The sequence below is a fragment of the Pseudomyrmex gracilis genome, unplaced genomic scaffold (assembly GCF_002006095.1).
Source record: "Pseudomyrmex gracilis isolate BER0280 unplaced genomic scaffold, ASM200609v1 scaffold_91, whole genome shotgun sequence".
In the NCBI taxonomy this organism is placed as follows: domain Eukaryota; kingdom Metazoa; phylum Arthropoda; class Insecta; order Hymenoptera; family Formicidae; genus Pseudomyrmex; species Pseudomyrmex gracilis.
The window spans coordinates 53,124-77,612 of record NW_018020675.1 but is presented as its reverse complement, the minus strand read 5'-3'; the positions used below and the strand labels follow the sequence as shown (position 1 = coordinate 77,612).

Genomic DNA, 24,489 nt, shown 5'->3' with positions numbered 1-24,489 from the left:
AAAAAAAAAAAAAAAAAAAAAAAAAAGCCGAAGAGAAAAAGAAACACGAAGAAAAAACAAAAAACAAAAAAACCAAAAAAAAACAACAAAAAATAAACAAATAAATGTGTGTCGGTGATTTTTTCGCGTCCGGCGAAGATTCCTTCTTTCTTCCCGTCGCATTTGCTGCAGGGTCAACGCGTCCGTTGCGAGATATTAATTATATATTTCAAAGATGGATGCAATTCCGAAATAAAAACCCCTTAAATATGTCACATGGCTCACGAGTTATTGAACCAACTCCCTCCCCCCCCCCGCCTCTTTTTTTCAACAGACACACACACATTATCGATATTTTACAATTTTTCTTTATTTCTTACACACGCAATAGAATTATGTACAGAATTATATATTTACATGATCTTTCCGTTTTACCACAATTCACTATATCGTAACGAAGTTCTGTTTTTTCTGTTTACAAAAATTTCTCTTGTTCTTTCTGACATATATCTTTGATATCACAAGAGAGGGAGAGGATTTTTATTTTCAAAAAAAACTCAACGATTTTTCACGCCAGAAAGATCGAGTTTTTTTCTCTTGACATTTGTCTTCGGCGTCAGAGCCGGTAGAACACAGCCCTTCGAGTCCGGGAGCAGAAGCCCTTTGTGTTCAAGTCGTCGAATGTACGTGGTGTTCGGTATCACCGAGATCGGTCCTAAATAACACATCTCGCGCGATCGATTCGCTTGCAGCGATCGATTCGCTCGGGCTACTCGCGAATTCTCGTTTTCCGCAATTTCCAATTCCACGTTGTTGTTCGTCGCTCTCGTTTCTTTTATCAGCGTCATGTGCCACCTGGAAACAATTTCTATTGTTTAAAAATAAAAAAACGAACGAAAAAAGAGATAATCTTCTCGTCATCAAGGGCCCGGGAACGAACCTGCCGGTGCTGCTACGACAGATTCTGGACGACGTTTCTCGCTTCTTGTTTACCGAAAGCGGATTCACCGCGGTTTCCTTCGCGACAAGCTGCTGCAGCTCGTTCGAGAATTTGTCCGCGAAGCCGTCCTGCGCGAAGAACGCGTGCTGCAGCAACGCGGAACACCTCGGCCTGGTCTCGGGATCCGTGCGCAGACACTGCGCCAGGAAGTCGATCGCCAACGGGTTCCACTTGGGGAAGAAACTCCGAAGAGCCGCGGTCGCGGATCGCGGCGTCCCCGCAACCTCGTCGACTTTCGCACGTCGAAGCGACGGATGCGAACGGCCGCTGTTTACCACCGACTGTTTGCCGTAAATAGGACCTTTCGACAGCAACGAGATTCGAAGAGAATTCAATGTTTGAGAGCGTATCTTATTGTACACAAGATGTTAAATATATTTATTTATTTCAACGTTTTTTGTGTGAAGTATCCAAATCCATCCTTTAAAATTGCCGATCACTGCGCGTCCCGTTTTTTTCTCGACTTACCGAAGAATTTCGTGATGCGATACAACTGATCGACGTCGCTGTCGCCGGGAAAGAGCGGCTGGCCAGTGACCATCTCGGCGTAGAGACAGCCGGCCGCCCAGACGTCGATTCCTCTTCCGTATCTCGACTCGCCGAATAGAAGCTCGGGCGCGCGGTACCATCTCGTCGCCACGTAATCGGTACAGGATTCGTTCGGTCCGGTGATGTGGCGCGCGAAACCGAAGTCGCACAGCTTGATCACTCCGTTCGGCGACACCAGCACGTTCTCGGGCTTCACGTCGCGATGCATAATCTGTTTTCGCGCGAAATATTAAATAACAAAATGTTAACGGAAGTAAAATTTATTTCAATTACTCAACATCTGTCTTAAAAAAAAATTGTTCACTAAATGGGTGATTTGAAAAACTAACGAAAATAAAGCAATAAAAAATCAAGAATATCGCGTTAAAAAAAAAAAAAAAAAAAATTGATTGATTTAAGCAGCTTTTGCTTTGAATTCTCTCTTTTGGTTTGACTGCGCAAATGCGTAATGTTTTCCGTACACGCTACGGATGTTCCGTGTCGAGCTCGAATGCACAGCGCGCAGCCACTGGCCCCGTTTGTTACAATGCTATCATTCATTAACGTCCGCTGCCATTGCGTGTTGGTATACACGTGTACGCGACTTGCTGCAACTTGGAATTTAAACGTCACGGCCGTGAACTTTGCCGTAACGAAGGCGCGTGTATTGCCAAAGGTTGCCGATAAGCGAGAGAGGTGCGCGTTTCATTCCGGAGAACTTTTTAAATGTGTATATACTTTTCAAGTGTGTCGAAATTTTCGCGAAATTGCACGAAATAATCATTTGCGTCGCGAATTTCAAATAAGAAAACGCGCGAGGAGGAAGAATCTTCTCTTCTCTTTTCGCTCACTTTGTGAGTGTGGCAGAAGTCCAAACCGCGAAGTATTTGGAAAATGTATTTCCTCGATTTTTCCCAATCGAGGCCACGTTCGGTCTCCTCCAACTCGTCGAGCACCGTGTGATCGAGATACTCGAACACGAGATAAACCCGCTTTCTACGTCGAAACACCTCGATCATGTTCACCAGATTCTCGTGGCGCAATTTCTGAACAGAATCGAAATTTTGTTTATCGAACAACCACAATTATTGCGCTCTATTTATTTTAATTGAATGCAATTTTTAATTTCAATCAAAAATATCGCCTACCTTCAACACCTTTATCTCGCGAAACGCCATTTTTCGCACCTGCACGTCCTCCTCCGTCTCCAGAAATTTTTTTATCGCCACTATCTGTCCGGTTTCGCGATGCCTGCACTTCATCACCAGTCCGTAACTTCCCTCGCCCACTATCTCGATATTTTCATACTTTTCCATTTCTTATTTATACATTCGGGAGAAGACTTTTGCGTCGAAATCTCGGAATTTTTATTCACACGCGCGCTAAAATATAGTTAAATTTTTTTTTGTAAATAACTTTAGAAAATATGGAGAAATAAATTTTTTTTTCATTTTTCCAAACAACAAATATTTAAATGCCACTCCTCACCTTTTGGACGATTCGAATTCGCAAAGAATTTCTCATCTCGTGCGAACTTCAATCAGTTCTCGATCCAATCCCCATTTTCGTCGCTTTAATATCGTTTTACATGTCCCGTAGAAAATTTACGAATACTTACAAAGACGCGATTAACGTTTAATTTGATACGTGAACCGCAACAGCCACGATTCTCTCGACGTTGTCTCGCCCGTCGACGAGTCTCAACTGCCCCCGAAAGCCTCGTGCGCGACCCTCATCGATGATTATCGATCTGCGGTGTAATTAGTCGGGGGGTAGTCCTTCCTCGACGAAGGCACGCAGGTAAACCGAAAGAAGGAAATTGAATTGATAGTATAAAAGAACAATAAATTCCGTATACACAATAAATTATTCCAGATATTTGAATTTTTTTTGTAGAATGTGTTTAGAGAAGAAAGTTTTTTAACGATCGCAGAGAACAAACAACCTTCCCGATTCCGATGTCTAACGTGACGACTTCGCGCGCGACCAGTTTTCGCTCGACACCCTATCGATGATGACTCGAACGATCGTTCGAACGACTATGACAATTTTTTTCTCATTACATTACACATCGCGACTTGTCATGGCGATTTGTTGTTCGCAACTCGGCGAGTATAATCGATACACGCGAATAGCAATCGGGAGTTTATTTATAGAGAAGTTCGGTGACTCTCTCCCTGATATCGTGACCAAGCCCCAAGTCCCTTTACATCGACGAACGCGATCCCGACATCAAACAGTAAAAATGTCTATAAAGAAATGCACGCGTTCTCGTTACGTATCTCATCTCCGCTCAGAAACCTTCGTCTTCGAAAACGTCTTTATTCTTTCTGCCACGTCGTTTATTTATTTATTTATTTATTTTTTTTTTTTTTTACTTAGACATCTGAGAAGAGCAAATACTTTTCGCAAAACATATTTTCGAGGACTCGGGGAGCTGTCGAGGGGAGACGTCGGGAAAAAAAATGTCCGGGAATATGTTCGATGGACGTGTGACGCGTGGGCGAAACCGCGTCTGTCAAGCTCACGTGGACCACGACCATGAGTAACTCAGCGCGACGCGGATTCATCAAGAGTGGCGTCAAGAAGGAGCCGCTTGAGAGTCGCGCGGTCCACTCGGAGGCGTCGTTTCGGGTCGAGAGCAAGCACGGAAATAGACACACGCTGCATGGCGGGGCTTTTTCTCTCCTCTCTCTCTCTCTCTCTCACTCTCTCTTTCTCTTTTCTTCTCTCTCCGTTTCTCTGTGTGTACATCCGTCTGTCTCCGCGCATTCGTTCTGGCGTTTGGTCCAACGCGGAATCGTCTTCAGTGCGTTAATATGACGCGCGAAGAACGCGTCGTACTCGGGAAACGAGCGCGCACGGAGATATCCGCGTTTCATCACGGCAACCTCGAACAAACGAACTCACGAAAAATTCTCCGCGAGAATTAAAAATTGAGAAAAAGAAAAAAAAACACACACACACACACAACGCGCTCCGACGTGTGTGTTGATTGTTTGCGTGGGAAAATCGCGCGTCGGATAAATACAAGTGACATAACTGCGCCCTTGTTCCCGGGGGGCGCTACGTTTTTTTGAAAGTTCGCAGCTGAGAAAAAAAAAATCCAAAGTGTGATAATCGTCCGATTTTGTGCGCGCGAGTATCGAAGAGAGGAGAGATGACAAGGGCGTCGATGCGACTTGCGAAATATCTCAAGTGAATTTTTCTCGAAAAAGAGACATTTTGTGTGATTCATCGAGAATTTTCTGTGAGCCGCGATTTGACGGGCGGATTTCGCTGGATCGACACCAAGATTTCGCGAGAAATCGGATAAATTTAAATGCGCGAAAGAGAAAAACGCACGGGCCTCCCCCCGAGAACTTTTCGCGAATGAAGCGAGTTCGCCCGACTAGTTAGAGAGAGAGAGAGAGAGAGAGAAGGAGCGACATCGGCTCGAGCCGAGAGAAGAAAAATATCGAATCGGAAATATCGCGTCGAGGAATCCACGAAAAATAACGACACAAGACGCGCGCTTCGCCACAATGCTGCGCGTACGACGAGAATACACGTCCCGGTGCCATGTGAGGAGAGACGAGGCGACGAGACCGACATGCGCCAGCGCGTGAGAAGAGAGACGCGTAAAACCGCGTTCCGGCGTTTAAGTTAAAACGCTCGTTTTTCGAAGAGTCCGTTTAATCGGAAGGGTTTTTGACGCGCGCGCTTCCGCGGGAGGAAGATGCGGTTTCGTGAGAATCCTCCTCGAGCTGGGACAGCGAAATCGGTGAAGTTCCAGACGGAAGAGAACGACGATCCAACGCGCGCTCGAGACACCAGCTCGGTAAAATTATAGTATCTTCGTTATTTATTTATTTCTTTTTTTTCTTGACTTTTTTTTTATCATCTTTATCAGATATCTTCCGTATCAAGAGGTGCAACGAGGTATCTTGAGATTTCTCTTCAATGCCGCGAGTTCGACACGGCGCGATTGTAGAATTCAAATAATTAGAATTAAAAAAAAAAAAAAAAAAAAAATACTTTCTATGGAAAATATTAATAAAATTCGCAAGAGTTTCGAAGAATTGAAAAACGCGCGAATTGAATAGCGCGTAGTTTCGCCTCGTTTTCTCTCGCACCGAGAGCGCAGGGAGATGATAAACGATCGCCGAAGGAAATCATCGTCGTCGGCGAGACGATCCGACGGTGCTGTCCGAGGCCGATAAACAGTGTGCGGACCGATTAGATAAAAATATGGCCGCCTGTCATCCGACACCTGCTGTGCAGCGCGTGCAATTGCAGGACTCGACGCGAATCGGCTACGGCGCGATCAACGGCCTAGGTGCTTCGAATCAGAAGACTCTTCATCAGCAGACGAATTACCCGCCGCATCTTCTCAACTGGGTCTATCTGGCGATCGCCGAGCAGAATCCGTCTCAACCCCCCGATCAGGTAGTTACAATATCCGCGTGACACTTGGAGATTCATACAAGAGTCTCGTAATGAATCTTTTAAGAATCGGCGAGCGGATTGTTGGTTTGTATTTGTGTAGAGCAAACTGCTCCCCGCGGTCTGGAGCAACTTTCCCGGCGCGACCTCGCAGCCGTATTTGCACCAGGGTGCGTTGAATCCGTCCGGATCCATCAGGTCCATGAGAGGCAACAGGGCGGCTGACAATATAGCGGATCTAGCGGAGTTGCCCTACTTCAATGATCTGACCTTAGGCGACAAGAAGCCGATCAAGAGACCACCGTCGAATTATCTTTGTCACTTATGCTTCAAGAAGGGTCACTACATCAAGGATTGTCCGCAGGTTGGTTTATTTCGATATTAAAAAAAAAAAAAAAAAAAACATGTCGAAGGGATGAATTTGATCAGCAACCGATTGAAAAGTTCAAATAAAAACATTGCGGAATTGAAATCAGATTGTCAGAATCTAATCTCTAACGTACACCGCAATGGGTTCTAATCTATGATATCGTAGCCTTGCACTTCCTGTGTATATATATTATATATATATATATATATATATATATATATATACATATACTCACCTCTTCTATCGTTTGATTGATAGCGGAACTTCATCGTATCGCATTATCGTCCGTGAAAGATAAAACACAAGGTGGTAGTGGCACATGCACGCACAAATGTTTTTATTGCTTTCCGCGATAGAATAGTTATAAAAAAAAAAGAGAGAGATAAAATAATCTCTATCTCCGAAATTGTAACTAGTTCACTGGCGAATTCAGTGTGAAACGCGCGGGGCACGGCAACGAACTTACGGCGTATTGCGCGCGGCTTAATTGAGCGCTAATTGACACAACAAACGGGCATCTCGGAGGAACACGTGACGTCACACACGTTCAATCGTCGCGGTATGCGCGACGAGGGTGAGCCGATTAAATTGCCGGCTAAGGTAATGTTTCTCACCCAAATTGTTGACATATTGTTATTGTCTCCCCGATAACGAATTTTAACGCACAAATTGTTTGTTGGTCTCGAAAAATTAAAAATTCAAATATTTAACTTAATCCGAGTGCAAAGTACACAAAATAAATTTTAATTCGAACATATCCCGGTAGAAAATTTTTCATATATATATACTTATACACAAATTAAAATAATTTTATCTAATTATGCAAATTTATATGCCGAATATAATCCATACAATTTTATACACGGAGAATTTCTTTTTTTAAGAGAATGGCTTCAGAGATATTCCATATCAAATTACAAAATAACTCTATTAGTATCATGTTAGATACAAAAAAAATGGTATAAAACTATATTTTTACTATATTTTTAAAAAATTTTTGATATGTAATCATATATACTTATACGCAAATTAAGCTTATTATATCTAATTATGCAAATTTATATACCGAATATGTCCATACAATTTTATACATGGAAAATTTTTTACTGGGTATATACGTTTGAACCAAGCGTTAGGGTCGTAACGAGCCTATATGTTGGATGTGCATGTGTGCAAATATATTATTTAACTTAAAATTTCCTTAGAATCGATCAAGAGTCGATCTAGAATCTTCCTTAGAGTCGACATTCCATTAATTCTGCTATTTTAGTTTGAAATTTTCACGAGCATTTAAATTGTTGTTACGTACAATACTCGATTGTGAATATAAAACCTCTTCGTTCACATAAATCTTTGCAATTAAAATTTTTAAATAAATTAAAAAAAAAAATTTTTTTTAATAAATTATCGTGAAAAGAGAGAGAAGAGAGAGTACTGTTTTTTCAAGAAAAACAAAAATCTGAAGCTCTCCCGAACAAACTCACTTGACCACTTCGATTTATCGACAATCGATTCGACGACTGTTCGCGTACGCGCCGCTCATTGAAATATTAAACTTCCGCAGGCGCGGCCGAAGGGCGAGGGTCTGACGCCGTACCAGGGTAAGAAGCGGTGCTTCGGCGAGTACAAATGTCCCAAGTGCAAGCGCAAGTGGATGTCGGGCAACAGCTGGGCCAATATGGGCCAAGAGTGCATCAAGTGTCACATAAACGTGTATCCTCACAAGCAGGTGAGACCGAGGGAAATTGCGTAGGAGAGAAGAGAATCTTCTTCCTCCCGGATCGGGGGATTCGCGTCTCGAAGTCTGAAAAGACTCTTGGAACCGTTTTTGCTCTCTCGAAATATTACGCGGCCGAGAGAACGAAATATCGTATGTAAACCGGCGAAAGCTAATTATAGTCACATAATCGCGCTCGCTCGTTCTCGCCGCCCGGTGCGCAGAAAATATACTCGCGGTCGTGGTCGTCGGTAATTGTTACGTTATCCCGATCGGACAATCGCTAGATTGCGGGCGAGTTGAAGAGAATAGAATTAATTCATATCGCGCCTACATCATCGAGCGTTTTAATTTTCTTATTTGAATCAGAGACCACTTTATGATCGAGCGCGCACACATACATACACACATACACAACTTGTCATAAAAGATACGATTGATTTCTATATTTTTCCTGTAGTCAAATCACAAGGGAGAAGTATATATTAATTATTTTATAACAATACATTAACAATAGATAAACACTAATTACACAACTATAGCAATATTATTATAAATAATATCAACGGAAAACACACCACTTTTTTATACACAAGATAAGAAAAATGGAAAAAATGTTCTCGCTCGCACAAGAGAGAGAGAGAGAGCGACGCTCTCTCGTTCTCGGCAAGCAAAAGCACGCGCAGAGAGCGCGCGTGCGAGCGCGCAGGCAGTAAAATCGTTCCGTCTTTATTTTCAGAGGCCGTTGGAAAAACCCGATGGTCTGGACGTGTCCGACCAGAGCAAGGTCCATCCCCAACACCTCTGCGAGAAGTGCAAGACATTGGGCTATTATTGCAGACGCAGCGCAATAATGGCCTAACGCGCGCGCCGATCTCCGTTCGATTTTTACTTCCTTTTTTTTCTTTTTTTTTTTTTTTTTTAAATCGCTGGAAAGAAGAGAGAGGGGGGAAAAAAAACGATCTCCGGCTAACTACGAAGGGCAAGTCGTTTTTTGTTTTGTCGTTCGTTTCTCGGGTAAACATGTGCACTCAGGTTGTGGATACAAATAAAATAAAAGCGTTCTATCCGTTCTCTCGGATCACGAGCGAGAACGAACTGCGCGAAAAGAAAAAGAGAGACAAAACAAAACAAAAAAAAACACAAAAAAAAAAAATAAAATATTTTTATGTACATTTACGCGATTGCGAAGAAATTTCGGAATTATTCTTATACTTCAGGGAGTTCCAGGGATGTGAACATGATACGTGTATATAATATAAATCTCTTATTTATATATATATATATGTGTGTGTATGTATATATATATAATTCAGTATATATATATTATTTGCACATATGTACAATTTGAGCTACGATGTCGCGCGATCGAAGAAACGTTTGAATTTGTGTCGAAGTTGCATTATATATATATATATATATATATGTATAAATTACGGGAATTGAGACCGGGTAATGCGCGGGGAATTGAATTCTCGACGCTGTAACTGACGACGACGCGAAAAAACGACGCGACAATAAAATATTATCCGCATCCCGAAAACGCGCTTGATTTTTTCGATCGGCGAGAGAGATCACTGCTAATTAGATAATAATCGTCTAGAATACGAATTCGGACATGCGCGAGATGTTCGTGCGCGCACGTCTCAACTACTGGAATTTGTATAATTTAATAAGAAGGAATTGTTTCTTTTTCTTTTGTCGATTGAGAGAATCGACTTATCCGACAATAATAACTAAGTAAACATGTTGATATCAAGACACATCGATAACTAATCAGTCAATTTCCATCCTTGAGAAAATTTGGCCTGTACATCACGAGCGTTGTTAGCTCCTCTTGTCTTTGGTGAGACACAAAAGACTCGAACGTAAAGTACACGTCAGAGTGTGCGGCTTTTAACCTCCCGTCTGCTGTGGTTTTTTTTTTTTGTTTACCAACGCCGTCCGCATAAACCGGGTCTGAGAGACCTAGATCTATTTTTTCTTACCGTTGTAGGTTTTAAAAAAATCTTAGAAAATTCTGAGACACTTTGTTAGGGGTCTCTGCTTTGATGTAGAAGCGAGATACTCGAGCGAAATATTAAAAACTCTTTTGCAATAAAAATTTGAACGAAGAAATTTGTAAACTACGAAAAACTTATGGGAAAAAAGCTTCTTCCAGAATCTGGAAATTTTTACTGGAAATTTTCACTGGAAATCCCCATCGTGCAGACGGAGGGTTAAACGAGTGTGTTGAGAGAATATTCGTATCGTGTTCGTCAATTCGTTATTGCTAAGATTTATGCGACAAGAGACTTGTTAAGACGCCGCACGACAATCTTAACAACAACGCGTGTAATATCATGTACAACATTATTTATATATAAAATGAAAGAGTGCCAAATATACAAACCAAAGATACGAAAAAAAAAAATAAAAAAAAATAAAAAAAAAATATTCGCTACGTAAAAGTAGTATCCTTCCTTCGGGTTGTTGCTCTATTTTGAAACGTTCCTATAACATAGTTATATATTATATTATACTCCATCGCGTTCTACAAATCTCACGATTCTCACACACATCGTAGAAAGATAAATTTTTATACAATACAATTTACATAGAAAATGTACAGTGGTCAAGGATTAGTGACGACGAAGAGAAGATCCGCAGCCGGATCCTCGTTAAAATACGTCGCGGAGTTAAACGTCGCCGCCGCCGTAGAATCTACGGTCATCGTCTGCAAACAAAACATTCGGAGATTACCTTCCACATTCGCCAATTGGACCAAAAAAAAAAAAAAAAAAATAAAATAAAATAAAATCAACTATTTGATTTACTTTTTCAATTCGACACGTTAATTCGTGCATATTATAGACGGTAGCATTGAAATTCTACGGTATTTCAGTCGAATGCAAAGACACAGTTTTAATATTTTGTTTGAAAGTCAGTTCGATCGTGTCGAAACGAATGGCGAATTTTCCGCCCAGATCCCTATTAAGACGCAAGACAATGATTCACCTCGGGTGGAGACGCGTACGGCGAACTCTCCGTCACTGGGTGTTGATACTGTTGCACCTGTCCGTACGATTGCTGCGTACACTGCTGTTGCATCAACAGTTGCTGCTGCTGCTGGTGCTGTTGTTGTTTCCACTCCTCGTATTGTCTCATCGCGAGGATCAGCTTGTGATTCTCGTCGGTCATCAGATTGACATTTGGCGTCGTCGGGTTTTTGATCAACTTGGTTAACTCTTCCTCGCTCGATGACATTCGCTGTAACTGCGGTTGCAGTTGTTGTTCGCCAGTTGCTTTGTCCATCAAAGTTGCCGGTTGGCTGGTCGATTGACGAAAATCGAAGATGCTCTGAGCAACAGGCTGCACCGCGACCGGACTCGACACACTCGGCGGCGGTTGCCTGACCAAGGTGATAACCTGTTGTTCTTTTGTCTCGGTGCTGAACATCAACGACGACAACGAAACCGGAATCGGAACATTAGGTTGCGCAGCGTTCACGATGTCCACAGGCATCGCCGCCGTAATAGTCCGCGAGTCTACGTTATTCTCGTTAGGGAAATTACGTTCGACGTCGATCGAAGGAGCAGTGTTTTCCGGTTGCGGCGCTATAGGTCCTAGAAAGGTCGCCGGCTGCTGCTGACCGACCAAGCTGATTACTTGCGTTTGCGACGACTGTTGCGGTGACTGCGGTTGATAATGCGATGGCTGCGGCGAATGTTGCGGCGGTGACGGTAAAACCGCGACAGGAGGTGGATCTGGGAAGAGTTCCGTTCTGAGATTCGGCAGAAACGCGTCGATCGCTCTCCACGTGGGCGCCCAGAGATTTGAACTTGGCGCCAGAACGTTAGCCGACGACATTACGAGCAGCATGTTTTTCAGCGATTCGGGAATTGCCTCGAACAGAAGCTCGCTGTTGTCGGCGTGCATATACGCGCGAAGGAGTTCCAGCACGGTCAACCACAGCGGCAGAAAGCCGGATAGCGTTAACAGTGGATTTAGATGATGCAAAAACACTTTGGAGAGCAACATAGCGGCCCGGACTCTCGTCTCCTCGACGCCGATCGGATCGTTGGACGCGATCGGACCCAGCAGTTGCGCCAACAGCGGGAACAGTACTTCCTCCAGACACTGGGACCATTCTATGGCGGACAGCTGCGCCATATCGTGCGCCAGCAGAGTGCTCTGAAGATTTGTGATCGCCTCCGTGCGCACTGATCTGCGAGAGTCGCAGCAGAGACGCGCGATACCCTGGAGCAGAGGTCGCCAAGCCTGCGGCCACAAAGATATACTCTCATCGATGCTACCTTCTTCCGCCCACCATCTAAACACCTGCGCGATCCTCGTGTGCAACGTGTACATCAGATCCAGCAGCTGCATGGGACTTTGCTGATAGCCAGGCGCTTCCTCCGTGGCGCTGGACATTCGACTTCGTTTGCCAGTACATTGCAGCACCGCCTCGGCGAATGTTCTCACGCAGTTGACGCAAAGATCGAAGTTGAAGGGCGTCACGTGCGCCATGTCGCGCACCAGAAAGTTCAGGCTCTCGCAACACTTGACGAACGCCGCCGAATCGTGGGACTGCAGATCGCGCGCGAGAACTATCGTGTCTGCGGCGACAGGAAGCGGCGCCTCGGTGCCGGTCGGTGACACCAACACCCATTCCGGCACGGGACTGATAGGTCTGGGATCCAAGACCGAGGCCCGAGCGTTTGCCGTTTCGTCTAGAACCGTATTGGATCGTTTAGGTGCCAGCGCCCCGGCACCCGCGCATTCCAACAGACTGAAAACCACTTTCCAATCTTCCGCGCTGTGAATGTTCGCGGCCCCCGTTTTCAGCAACTCGAACAGACCGTAGGCGATCTGACGCGCCAACGGCGCGGTCGTCGCGGACGGCAGATGAGTCAGAGGTAGTAAAGGGGACAGACACGCAAATTCTTCGCCACGTAAAAGTCTGATCGCCAGTCTAAGCATGCCCACGGCCACTCTCTCGAGCAGATAAGGATGATTTTCGCGCGCCGCTACGGTTAACAGGCGATCCAAATGGCCCTGCACTACCGGCCAGATGCACGTCACTCTGTCGCGATTCTGTATGGTTACTTCTAGCAGCAATTCTAACAGAAATATAGATATATCCTCGCTGGTGGAATTTACCGATACCAGAGCACCAACCAGGGAATTGAGCGACTCGTTCTACAAGATAATAATATAGCCGTTAAAACATATCAAAGTTTTAATCGGATTTCATATTATTAAATCGTCGATTTACCTGAAAGAACTTGCTTTCTTCAATAATTTCCTTCAAATAACAATTGGCAATGAACTCTATGGCTTTCTTTCGCGCGGTTGCCTCAGCGGGATGCGGCAGACGCGACGTATCCATGGCTATGTAAGAATAGAAGGTGGACAACAGTCCTTGTTCGCTCGGTGAAGTTTTCGGCGTGGTTGGTTCTCGAAGCAGAGATATCTTGCCGGACGGATCGATGAAATCCTCCGCCTCCGTAAGATTCTTCGGCAACAGCCTCGCCTCGTAGAGCGACAGCAGACAATCGATGATGTTTTTCCAGGACGCCCGGAGAGCGTCCCCGTGCAAATGCGTGATCTTGAACAGAGTGCGAGCGGCCAATTGGGACTTGGCGCTCCCGCCGAGATGCAAAACTATTTGCTCGGGCTTTCCGCCGATGATCAAGCCCGTGAATTTGCAGAGGCTGACTATCAGTGTGTCCAGGTCGCTGCACATGCCGTGATGAGCGCTGATCGCCGCGCAACTGAAACAAAAACTCGAAATTAATTCAAGAAATAAAGTTTACGCATAGAGAGACGGCAGAAGACAGTAAAAAAAACCTCAGAAATGTTTGAGCAACTTTGCGCTGCAGCGATCTGTCCGGCGCTTTATCGAAAGCTCGACAAAGCGCGCTTATAATAGGACCCCACGCGTGCTCGGCCAAGTCTCTGTCGATGTATTCGCCGGAATTGCCGACTTTTAAGTACGCGCCTTCGGGACCGACGCCTCTCCTCAACAAAACTTTCCACAGATAATTGTCCTTCACCAGTCCGGTTTGCTCGGCCGGCATTACGATTTCTTCTCCTCTGCCACAGATAAAGAAGACAAATAACATCATGTTTGCAACACTAAAACAACAGACGTAATCGGGGGAGGGTCCTCAACTCACTTAATCGACGCGTATATTTCGTCTAGCATATCCTGATCGAAATCGGCATCGCCATTTACTTTCTTCAGGTTCTTCTTGAAACCTTCAGCAGTCATGGGATTATTTTGTCTCTTTACGTTACAGTTGTGCTGATCAACATTTAACATGATCACAGCGTAAGCTAATGTGAAAGCGGCGTCGGCCGAGGCAAACGGTCTACCGTTGCTATCCTGAAAACAGAAACGAGTATTTAAAAGACTCAACCATTTTTAAAACACATTCGGTCAATTATAAATTGTTAATAATATTATACACTCACGTGCCAGTGCTCGGCGAACTTTTCGAGCAGGAGGGATATAAGCGGCGCCTCGCCCGGTAACCTGAACGATTCGAGATAGAGCCGTAAAGCCTGATCGATTCGCATGTTTCTCAGATCGAAATTGTGAACGAAGTGATTGAGAATGTTCTTGTTTTCCTTCTTGCTGATGTACTCGCCGATCGCTTTTTTGTCCAGACCGGGATTCTCTCTGAGAAGCTTCGCGATTTTTTCCGGTTCCGCCTGGCCGGGAGTTTCGCCCAGAAGACCGTGCTCCGTGAGTTTCGCAATACCTTCTCGCGGATTCTCGTTGAACTTCTCCGTGCCCAGGACCATCCACTGGAAATGGCGAGAACTCCGTTTTATCTCGTTACTTGCCTCCGAAATGAAGAAAAAGCGAGCGCTTACCCATTTGTTCGTTTTTATGGTGAGCAGTTCTTCACGCGTGGGAAGATTCGGCGAGGTTTCGTGACGCGACGGTTTGCACAACTCTTTGCAACCTTTGCAGCGAATCTCCATGCCGGTAATCAGCATAATTATGGCATCCAACGATATCAGCTGCATGCTGTGCATGCCGTTGGTCATCAGTATCGAAACGTTCTGAAAAGATTTTCGGAGACGTTGTCCTGTAGAAAATCTTTAGCACACAAAAAAAAAAAAATCGTGTACAGCATGTAGAAACGCTGTTGTTACCTTGGAGAACATCTTCATAAGTTCCTCGTACAGGTTTGTGGAATAAAATCCGCAATCGTAATTTAAGTATAACTCAGCGGGCCAACCGGGTATCCTCCACAATCTAACTATAGCCTCTATAAAAAGAATTTATATGAAATAAATTGTTTTTATTATACGCGCGTGTCACACGCGTGTCAAAAAATTCTAAAATTCATTCACGTACCAAGCGCTAATTCTCGTTGCTCGTACGATATTTTGTTGTATTCAGAATTAATTATGTCCATTAATTTAATTACATAATGTTCCATTTGAAATTTGAGATGTTCCCTCTGCGATTCGAACAGCAAAAAGGATACTTGAAGATTCACAGCGAGGATCGACAATCTGTCTGTCCTGAGTAGCTGATGAAATGTGAAAATAGAAACGCGTTTGTCGCGGTACGTACAATTTTAATCAACAAAATATTTGTCACATTTTCTTGACGAAAATGAAAACAACGTTGGGAGTTTGTTTAAATGCGTTAGTTTCTTACCAAGATAAGATTTCTGCACAAGTCGTCCTTTACGAGCGCGAGCAAAGACGAGAAATTTGAAATGGCGTCGGCGGCAATCTCCAACGCCACTTCCAGCAAACTGAGGCCCAGATGTATCATGATCTCGTTGTTCTGTTTGTCGAGAGGATTGCATATTGAGATGAGAAATCCGAACAGCTCGCGCACGCACAACGCGCCGTACGGCGCGCATTGCTGCAACGGGATGAACCGGACACCCTGACTGTTGACGTACTCCTCGATTTGTTCGGGCTCTTTCGCTTTGAACGTCTTGGACGTGCTTTCATCTATCGACAGGTCTTCCACACTGCCAGTTGGAGATTGGACCGAATCGATGCTTCTCTCATCAATACCTGTACAATTTTTTTTTTTTTTTTTTCAACGTACAAAAGCTGGAAAAGTTATTATCATGGTTTTGACAAAATGACAAAAAGAGTACATACCTTGACATTCCGATACGGATTGCTTGGCGGAAGATTCGGACGCGTCGTCCGTTGTATTTTTCTGATCGACCGCGTCGTCCTTCTCCGTATTCTTGATTCTTTCCTCGTCGGATACGATTTTATTATCCGCGTTTTCGGGCGCTCCATTAACTACAGTATTATTTTCCACGTCGCTCTTAACGTCCTGATTATTTACACTTTTATTGTTCTCCTGTTTCTCATTCGTTTCCTGATTGTTAATCGCTTTGCCACATTCGTTTCCCTCTCTAGCGCCGTCCTTGTTGAGCTTGCTCTCAAACTTCTCGTTCTCGTTCTTATCAACGCTTCCGTGATCCAACGATTCTTGCATATCAACGATATTGCCAGCCTGCGAGATGGGCGTGGTAGCTGAATGACTCGCTCGGATTCTGTCGACCGAGCTCAAAATCTGAGATTCCTTTTCTTCGTCGACATCCGTAGTCGACTTGGGTTTTTGCTTCGTGTAACTTTTGTGCTTCTTGTTTTTGCTACGAGTGTTCTCCACGTTGTTTGTTCTCATTTTCTGTCAAAATTTGGGATATTAATAGTTTTTTTTTTTTCACGCACACAGATACGCACAAAAATCCAGGCTGTTGTAAAAAAAAAAACTCACTTTCATATTCGTCAACATTCGGGTGTCGTCGACAAAATGCGGCAGCCTGATGAACAAGTGTTGAACCATATCTCTCAAACAATATTCCGCTGCTTTTCGAAGTATTTCTGCAAGAAAGATGTGTGTCTTTTGTATTGCGAGTTTGTTTGCGACTCAGCAGAAACGTGAAACCCAACTTTCTGTACAACTCACCGCTCAGTCGCGTTTCAAAGCATATTTTGAAGCAACTCAGCATAATTTCGCACACGCTCTCGTTAGATAGATGATCGCCAATAGGTGACAGCATGAGAGTCTTCAAAACTTCCAGAATTCCCATGAGCACGACTCCGTCTGCCGAAGCGTCGGTTTCTATAAACCTAGCGTGCGTGACAGCGACTGCTATGGCCTCTACGCAGGATGCTATATCGGAATGATCTATGTCTGTAAAGCAACGGATGTTACAAAAGGAAAAGAGAGACAAAAGAACTTCTAAATATCATTACTCGTAAATCTCATTGGATTATTTCATTGTTACTTCGTTGGATTGCGAAACTGACCAATGAGACCATAAGAAATTATTGTGTTCACAGCAGACAGTGCCAGGCTGGTCACACGTCCTGTAGTTTCCTCCGATCTTATAATCTCCAAAAAGGGGGTGAGAAAAACCGCCGGTTCCAATTGGGACAGATCTCTGGGCTCGTTCAACACTTCTTTCAAGGTGTTCAAACCTTTCATGAGATTATCCTGGTTGTCGTCCTAAGAGAGCAAATTGAATTACAATATGGAAGAAAATCTCATTCCTCAAGATTTGTCATAATTCAATAATCAATTTTCATCTCCCAGCCCGTTTAAATCATGTGTGTGTGTGTGTCTGTGTGTGTGAATTGACTCAACATCTTGACACTATCTAATGTATGTCTGTTTCATTTGAACGAAGCTTCAGAGAGAGAGAACACGCGATGCTACCTAACAATTATCCAATTATACCACCGCGAGAACAATTGGCTAGAAGAGAATCTGAGATCTGGTTCTAACCTGATAGGAATGTGACGACCATCGGGCGCTTCGTCGCATCGCCGTCATCAGACGGGACACCTCACCCTCGACGACGTAAAGGCCGCCTCCCGGGCAGGAGGCAGCCGATCTCGTATTTGCCCTCATTCTGTCGAACACGTCGTGTCGTTATGCCATGACTCTGAACGCCCAGAGAGAACATCAACACACCTGGCACACAACTGGAACAAACCAGGAACGTATCGCCACACCGTCGTTTGCCAACGTCCGTCTGTCACGTCAAGTGGCCGACCAGCCACTTGCCACCACCACCACCACCACGCCACACACTTCCACCATCCGCGAGAATCAATCGACCACTCGGTCAAGATCGTTCGGTCGATTTGCGAGTTTGATACATCTCTCGACATTTGATCGACCAATAGAGCGAGGCTGGTTTTCACAGCGAAACCGGGTGCAAAACTTTGATTGGTCGGTGCTCGAATTGGTCGTCTTCGGAAAAATATCCACCACCATCTTGCGTGTTATGCGCCGTGATTTGTAACAAAGGCGGATTGCGTGTGTTTGGCACTTTGGCACACGTATCCGTGCTTCGAAGTCGGACGGTTGGACTTTGTTCTTTCTCTTTCATCGATCTCTTTTGCGATTTCTCGTGTCATCGACATCGAATTCAATCATCTCTCGCATTTGAGACAGTAGTTTTTTTTTTAAATTACAGTATATATATATATATATATATATATATATATATATTCGGAGAGTTGAAAGGAGGACAATACCGGAGGTAAGAGTTGTATCGAATGTGTGAAATCTGACGTTTGCTACGAGTAACCACCTGCGTTCCAAATATGAAAAGACAAAAAAATCGATACTTATCGATTTTACACGCCCTCGTGTGACTTAACAATTTCTTGCGCAAGCAACAAAGCTGCTATTATAAAAAAGTGATAAATAACCAACGCTGACTTAATTATCATTTATCGCGAAGCATTTTCATTGATAAATAATTGACTTCTAAAGAGATAACCAGAGGTTATCTCTCTCTCTCTCTCTCTCTCTCTTTTTCTTTTTTTTTTAAAAAGATAAAGAGATTATAATAAAACTTGTATTTGCGCGCACAATTTGAATGTAATATACTTATTATTTAACAACATAAATGTCTCTCAATCCAATTATATCCAATATTATTTAAACGAATATATTAAGACAACCTAACTTGTCCAAAGTCAAATCTTCAATCTGTTGTTACTCCGTTAAAAATTTTATATTTCTGTTTGGCGTGTAAACGTTTAAATAAAAATTAATTAGATCACAATTAATTAGATCTGACAGATACAGAGGTAACGAGTTTACAATTTCCGTAACTTCCCAGACAGCCAGATGTGAAAACTCAATATAAAGCAAATTATTGTATAGATTAAGTTGTTCGCCAATTGCCGTTGTGTTGTTTTTATTTAACGCAACGAAAATGTTTTTGTCAATTCGGTATCAATACGCTGAGTTTTGTTATCAGTCAATTGTTGTAGCCAATGTTTGTGACATGTGAGTCGGCAATATGTGAGCAATATATGAGCAATAATTTTTATTCACAAGTTGAGAAAAATAATATAAGTTTATTTTGCCGATGAGTCGTTGAGAACTTGCTGTTGTTATATTTTGAAAACTGTTGCTGGCAAGAACATATCGAAAAGAGGACACACCCTTTTTGTTACATTGCTGAAAACATATGAGCAATATTTGTGGCAAGTTGTCAACAACTTGCACTCAGTTGACTATCTGGGTTTTATTCACAAGTTGAGAAAAATAATATAAGTTTATTTTGCCGATGAGTTGTTGAGAACTTGCTGTTATTATATTTTGAAAACTGTTGCTGGCAAGAACATACTGAAAAGAGGACACACCCTTTTTGTTACATTGCTGAAAACATATGAGTAATATTTGTGGCAAGTTGCCAACAACTTGCATTCAGTTGGCTATCTGGGTTGATACTAGGACACTCTTAATATCTTATCTATTTAATGTTCTTTACCTTGATAGAGATTGAGAGAGATATAAAATCAGGTGTATCAACAGACACGCTTTTATTGTTACAATGTAATTTAATCTCGTGTGAGATACAGAGATGAAACAATAAATCTCATTGTTTTTATCAATGTCATATAAGAATAAACTCGGAGATTTGCGCTCTATTGTCGCGCGCCGCGTGTCTCTGCAAACATTTACTTGTGAAACAAATGGGGTGTGTGCATGAAAATTTTCTTTAAAGATTTCAAAACCGATTTTACACGGTCAACAACATATATACCGATGTGTCAACATCGCCGGTGTTTATCTCTGACAATATTATTGATGATTGTAACAGGTCCCCTTTCTCTCTCTCTCTCTCTCTCTCCGCAATATTTCGTCAATATAATATCGTCAATTGAGATATATAATTGACGATCGATACAGACAATATATATATTATTGTGGCGAGAAGTGATTAACACACAAACCGAGCGAGCGAGGCTGTAGAACGAGGCATAATGCAAATCAATGGTCCCTTTAGCTGAATAGAAAATGGGTTCAGTTTCCAGTACAAAACGATCCGTCATGCCTGCGACGCGCGACCTCGTCAACGACCTCATCGCAAAGGACTCGATCGTCATATTCTCCAAGTCCTACTGTCCGTACTGTAAAATGGCCAAAGAGGTACAAATTTCCACTTGAATTTGCACAGACCAAAGTCCGATGATTTATATTATCTTGCTAGTTCGTTTTTAAACGTTTGTGTGTGTTTCGACGAGCAGGTATTCGACAAGCTGAAGAAGAAGTACTCGACGATAGAGCTGGACGACAGGGAGGACGCGCAGGAGATACAGGATGTGCTGGGCGAGTTAACGGGCGCGAGGACGGTGCCCAGAGTGTTCCTCAACGGCGAGTGTCTGGGTGGCGGTACCGATGTGAAGAAATTGTTCGAGAACGGCGAGCTTGAAAAAAAACTTTCGACTCTCGCACACTGAAAACAACCTTCAGGACGCGAAGTGTCTTGTAACGAATTGTAATAATAAATATATTGTTTTAATTTTATAACAAAGTACATAATAATACGCTTTGCGCTCTCTTTGAGGCGACATCACGAGTGCGACAAACGCGCAACAGAAGAAGGTGATGATGTGCGCGATGAAATATTCAAGAAATCTATTTTTTTTTTTTTATATATATATATCGCTCCGAAATTTAAAAAACTTGTACTTAAAAATTTTGTATAAGATTCACAAATATGTGTGTACATAAGGCTGCGTCAATGTTTGTCATATATTTATCGCTGATGTAATTTGTGTTTCCGAAGCGAAGCGCATTCATTATCATTTGAATTTGTCTAAGTAATGAATTATGTATAACAAAATATGACTCGCGATATATAAACGTAAAAATAGAAAAACGTCTTTTGTTGCTACACTTTCTGCACTTTTTTTCTTTTTCCCCTCTTATTGAACGCATTTGATGTAAAATTTATTTTTAAAGCGAAAAAGGGTCGGAAAACGACCCTCGGTTGAGAGAAATCAAATTTGCTACGGTTGATCATCATCCCGACCACAATCCGAGCACCACGTGTCCGCCTACGATGACAGTAGCGCGAGCTCGCATCGCCTAAAAATACATCCGCAGTTGCGGGAGAACCGCGTTCGTGGATTCTCACACACACTTCGCCGCGCTCGGCCGAGAGCCGATCGTAAAAAAAAAAAAAAAAAAAACGAGAGTGAAAGAGATGGATCTGACGCGATATCGCAAGTTCGTTGTTTACGGACTGACGTTTCTGGCTTACGCCTGGTCCGGCTATGGTTCCGGATTGTTGTCGAATCTACGGGACGCCGTGCTCGCGGCGGAGACCGTCTTTCAGGACTTCTTCGCCAACGCCATCACCGTGGCGAGAAAGATCAAGGATCTACACGAGGTGTTCGACGCCGCCGTTGAGGAAAACTGCGTCTTCCGGTGTTCCGACGGTGCGTAATAACGTAATTCCCCACACACACGCGGTCGGTGTGATTCATTTTATATCAACATTTGTTTTATCAGGTTATCCTCTCGTTAATCGCGCCGCCATTGGTCGGATTTTAATCGATTCGTCCCGGAGAACCCGCGCGGGAAGAAAAAACTTATTTCAAACTGCACTCTCTGCACCTTTCGGACATATACTCTCGCTCCGATTCTAATAATTTTCTTTTGATCTTAGAATTCGAAAAATGCAATTATAAATAAATAAATAAATTCGGAAGAACAGTTAGCGCGTCTTAAATTTATATATTTGTATTTTTATAAAAATTATAAATCTGTGTAAACAAGGGTTTAAAAGAAGTACGTGAAACTTGATAGTTTTGACAGAGTGTTTTAATTGGACACGTTTCAAACACACACACAAACGTCCTGTTTAAACATTTCAGGATCCACGCCAAAGCCGGACTGGTATCACACGCCGAAAAGTAACGGATGCGGTTCTCTCGGAATAGAGGTCGGTGTCGTTTCCTCTGGAAAAATTTTTATATCGAAAGCAAATTGCGCCGGTAACTAAGAATCACCGTCGTACGACGTAATATATTGTTGCGAAATATTTTTGCAGGTAAATCAGGAGTATCTGCCGCTGGCCGAGATGACCAAGTGCTGCGACTTTCACGACATTTGTTACGACACCTGCAACACGGACAAAGAAAAGTGCGATCTGGAGTTCAAGAGGTGTTTGTACAGATACTGCGACGGTTATCAGGCAACCGGTGTGACGATGGTAAACGCGTGCAAAGCGGCGGCTAAGGTGTTGTACACGGGAACGACCGCGTTGGGTTGCAAGAGCTATCTCGACGCTCAGAAGGAAGCGTGTTTTTGTCCGGACAAGAAAACCAAAGGCAAACCGAAGAAAGCGAAACAAGCTGGCGGAGAAATTTAACACACTCGTGTGTATTTATATAAGTACAATTGTAAAATATATTTATATGAAGTATATTTATATGAAGTGTATATATAAATTAAAAATAGAATTAGATATTAATATATTATTCTCTTGGCACACGCGCGTGTGTGTGTGTGCGCGCGCGCAAGTAACGTCGCGCTTATATTTGTTATAACGTACATACAATAATATATTCGTTGAATTTATAAAAATAAAAAAAAAAAAAACATCGAACATACCCGTATGAAGTTTATATCGAGATTGTGTTAGTCTTTTGGAAAAAAAAAACAAAAAACAAAAAAAAAACAAGGAACGATTTTCTCGCGACCGAAACGTCAATGCGACAACTGACTCTTCGGGCAAATTCGTTGGATCGGTGAAGATACAAATTGTTGTTAAGTGGCATTAAATTGATAAATTGTCAAGTGGCGAAAAGAATCGTTGTCACTTTCGTAATACGCGAAACTCCACATTCGCGCGATCGTGTGAATAAAGAAATCAAATAAATCACAGATCGTAAAAGAATCAAAGAATAAATGGGAAACGCGAAGTCCGCGCAATCCCCCGGGGTTCAAAAAGATCAGAAGAAAGGTAATCGCGGCGGGTAAGATTATTTCTGTCTTTACGACGGAATAAAAAAAACAATTTGTCTATTGTGATATGAAGATTTTTTTTTTTTTTTTTATTATTATTCCCACTTCGTGGGAAAAGGAAGCTCGTAGTCGTTAGAGAAGCACGCGCGCGCGCAAAAGCGTACTTTGCAGTTTTACCTTTCACGTAGCGCAGATACCAGAAATGACGGACAAACCGCGAGCGGCAGAGCGAGGGCCGGCAAGGGCGACGCGACGATTGTACACGACGACATTCGAGCGACAAATCCGTTCATCATCTTTTTCCTGCGATTGCGTAACAGAAAACCGAAAGAACACGTCACCGTGGTAGCGCGAGCCGCGGGCAAACTCTGGTGCCAAATGACGCCGGAACAGAGAAAGAAATACGTGGACCTCGCTAACGAGGAGAAGAAACGCCGGCAGGAGAGGAAGAGGAAGAGAAAACGTTTGTCCACGCGAACGAGGTAATCCGAGAGAGAGAGGAAGGATACTTCGAATGCACAACCACATTGTTCGAAAAGAGAAAATTCAGAAAAACTTTGCGTTCTTTAAGATCCGAAGTTATAATTTTCGACTAAGAAAAAATAAATTGCTTTTATTTAAAAACAAATTTATAAATTAATTAAAAATTTAATTAAAAATGTAATTAAAAATTTAATTAAAAACAAATTGTTATATCGATATTGTATCATTATATTACATTATGTTTAAAAAAATTTCTATATCATTATAATTAAAAAATTATACAACTTGAAAGGTAAGATATATAAAAAAAGCTGACCCTTTGTACTTTTATGTTCAGGATGAGATAGGGAAGCGAAAGCTAGCGAGAGAATGACTGAGCACGCGCAACAGGGTGATTTTCTTTGAGCTCTACTACGCGCCGTGTGTGTTGTCGGTTGACCTGAAAACAGAAAACTGTGAGGCAATTAAAGAATTTTATACACAGATATTTTTGATTTTGTTTTTATTTGTTAGTTGATTTTTTTAAATCTATGTACAATAAATATTGGTATATTTTTATACACTATTAATAATATATCTTATCGTTTAGTTGCTCTAAAACTAGATCTTGCTGTATTTTTTTCCTTCATATCTCGTTTTTTTTTCTTCGTTTGAAAAAATTAAATTCGTAACCGCTTCGTACCATAAATATATATATGTATATATATATATATATATTATAT

At 42.6% G+C, this 24,489-nt stretch overlaps 6 protein-coding genes across 9 annotated transcripts; 4 read left to right on the top strand and 2 right to left on the bottom strand.

The window, feature by feature from the left end:
• Nucleotides 1-536: 536 nt before the first annotated feature.
• LOC109855516 (cyclin-dependent kinase-like 4) lies at nt 537-3,063 on the bottom strand. The gene is made up of 6 exons (XM_020429849.1): nt 2,996-3,063; nt 2,656-2,889; nt 2,359-2,553; nt 1,448-1,739; nt 920-1,280; nt 537-834 (listed from the first exon to the last, which is right to left on the bottom strand). Exons 2-6 carry the CDS (start codon nt 2,821-2,823, stop codon nt 537-539), a joined length of 1,314 nt encoding a protein of 437 aa, XP_020285438.1. The 5' UTR covers nt 2,824-2,889; nt 2,996-3,063.
• Nucleotides 3,064-4,296: 1,233 nt separating this feature from the next.
• On the top strand, nt 4,297-8,968 carry LOC109855494 (zinc finger CCHC domain-containing protein 24-like). The gene is made up of 5 exons (XM_020429804.1): nt 4,297-5,327; nt 5,400-5,935; nt 6,036-6,296; nt 7,867-8,031; nt 8,759-8,968. Exons 2-5 carry the CDS (start codon nt 5,738-5,740, stop codon nt 8,879-8,881), a joined length of 747 nt encoding a protein of 248 aa, XP_020285393.1. The 5' UTR covers nt 4,297-5,327; nt 5,400-5,737; the 3' UTR covers nt 8,882-8,968.
• A 968-nt stretch (nt 8,969-9,936) lies between these two features.
• On the bottom strand, nt 9,937-18,087 carry LOC109855493 (Golgi-specific brefeldin A-resistance guanine nucleotide exchange factor 1). Its single transcript, XM_020429803.1, has 15 exons — nt 17,789-18,087; nt 17,311-17,509; nt 16,967-17,194; nt 16,775-16,881; nt 16,144-16,684; nt 15,683-16,053; nt 15,374-15,551; nt 15,169-15,284; nt 14,884-15,075; nt 14,479-14,814; nt 14,181-14,389; nt 13,852-14,097; nt 13,277-13,775; nt 11,017-13,200; nt 9,937-10,735 (listed from the first exon to the last, which is right to left on the bottom strand). The coding sequence occupies exons 1-15, from the start codon at nt 17,912-17,914 to the stop codon at nt 10,634-10,636; spliced, it is 5,634 nt and encodes a 1,877-aa protein (XP_020285392.1). The 5' UTR covers nt 17,915-18,087; the 3' UTR covers nt 9,937-10,633.
• A 238-nt stretch (nt 18,088-18,325) lies between these two features.
• LOC109855518 (glutaredoxin-C4-like) lies at nt 18,326-21,208 on the top strand. 2 transcript variants are annotated; one of them, XM_020429852.1, is made up of 3 exons: nt 18,326-18,551; nt 20,337-20,458; nt 20,557-21,208. In XM_020429852.1, the coding sequence occupies exons 2-3, from the start codon at nt 20,360-20,362 to the stop codon at nt 20,767-20,769; spliced, it is 312 nt and encodes a 103-aa protein (XP_020285441.1). In that variant the 5' UTR covers nt 18,326-18,551; nt 20,337-20,359; the 3' UTR covers nt 20,770-21,208. The 2 variants fall into 2 exon arrangements, with proteins under 2 accessions (XP_020285441.1, XP_020285440.1); XM_020429851.1 differs by having other exon boundaries at nt 20,316-20,458.
• Nucleotides 21,209-21,278: 70 nt separating this feature from the next.
• Nucleotides 21,279-22,767, top strand: LOC109855517 (group XIIA secretory phospholipase A2). The gene is made up of 3 exons (XM_020429850.1): nt 21,279-21,753; nt 22,192-22,259; nt 22,368-22,767. The coding sequence occupies exons 1-3, from the start codon at nt 21,519-21,521 to the stop codon at nt 22,686-22,688; spliced, it is 624 nt and encodes a 207-aa protein (XP_020285439.1). The 5' UTR covers nt 21,279-21,518; the 3' UTR covers nt 22,689-22,767.
• Nucleotides 22,768-23,013: 246 nt separating this feature from the next.
• On the top strand, nt 23,014-24,262 carry LOC109855501. 3 transcript variants are annotated; one of them, XM_020429822.1, is made up of 3 exons: nt 23,014-23,282; nt 23,478-23,766; nt 24,105-24,262. In XM_020429822.1, the coding sequence occupies exons 1-3, from the start codon at nt 23,228-23,230 to the stop codon at nt 24,112-24,114; spliced, it is 354 nt and encodes a 117-aa protein (XP_020285411.1). In that variant the 5' UTR covers nt 23,014-23,227; the 3' UTR covers nt 24,115-24,262. The 3 variants fall into 3 exon arrangements, 2 of the variants coding, with proteins under 2 accessions (XP_020285411.1, XP_020285410.1); XM_020429821.1 differs by having other exon boundaries at nt 23,014-23,295; nt 23,473-23,766; XR_002250298.1 differs by having other exon boundaries at nt 23,017-23,295.
• The last annotated feature ends 227 nt before the right edge of the window (nt 24,263-24,489 follow it).

Coding starts and splice junctions, on each gene's coding strand:
- LOC109855493 (XM_020429803.1), bottom strand. CDS start 17,914: ATGAGGGCAAATACGAGATCGGCTGCCTCCTGCCCGGGAGGCGGCCTT. Junction 17,510..17,788: donor GGTCGTCACATTCCTATCAG/GTTAGAACCAGA, acceptor TTGCTCTCTTAG/GACGACAACCAGGATAATCT. Junction 15,285..15,373: donor GCAACGAGAATTAGCGCTTG/GTACGTGAATGA, acceptor TTCTTTTTATAG/AGGCTATAGTTAGATTGTGG.
- LOC109855518 (XM_020429851.1), top strand. CDS start 20,327: ATGGGTTCAGTTTCCAGTACAAAACGATCCGTCATGCCTGCGACGCGC. Junction 20,459..20,556: donor ACTGTAAAATGGCCAAAGAG/GTACAAATTTCC, acceptor TTCGACGAGCAG/GTATTCGACAAGCTGAAGAA.
- LOC109855494 (XM_020429804.1), top strand. CDS start 5,738: ATGGCCGCCTGTCATCCGACACCTGCTGTGCAGCGCGTGCAATTGCAG. Junction 5,936..6,035: donor CGTCTCAACCCCCCGATCAG/GTAGTTACAATA, acceptor GTATTTGTGTAG/AGCAAACTGCTCCCCGCGGT. Junction 6,297..7,866: donor ACATCAAGGATTGTCCGCAG/GTTGGTTTATTT, acceptor AAACTTCCGCAG/GCGCGGCCGAAGGGCGAGGG.
- LOC109855516 (XM_020429849.1), bottom strand. CDS start 2,823: ATGGAAAAGTATGAAAATATCGAGATAGTGGGCGAGGGAAGTTACGGA. Junction 1,281..1,447: donor TCGCATCACGAAATTCTTCG/GTAAGTCGAGAA, acceptor TGCTGTCGAAAG/GTCCTATTTACGGCAAACAG. Junction 835..919: donor TGTCGTAGCAGCACCGGCAG/GTTCGTTCCCGG, acceptor AATTGTTTCCAG/GTGGCACATGACGCTGATAA.
- LOC109855517 (XM_020429850.1), top strand. CDS start 21,519: ATGGATCTGACGCGATATCGCAAGTTCGTTGTTTACGGACTGACGTTT. Junction 21,754..22,191: donor CGTCTTCCGGTGTTCCGACG/GTGCGTAATAAC, acceptor TAAACATTTCAG/GATCCACGCCAAAGCCGGAC. Junction 22,260..22,367: donor GCGGTTCTCTCGGAATAGAG/GTCGGTGTCGTT, acceptor ATATTTTTGCAG/GTAAATCAGGAGTATCTGCC.
- LOC109855501 (XM_020429821.1), top strand. CDS start 23,228: ATGGGAAACGCGAAGTCCGCGCAATCCCCCGGGGTTCAAAAAGATCAG. Junction 23,296..23,472: donor AAGAAAGGTAATCGCGGCGG/GTAAGATTATTT, acceptor CCTTTCACGTAG/CGCAGATACCAGAAATGACG.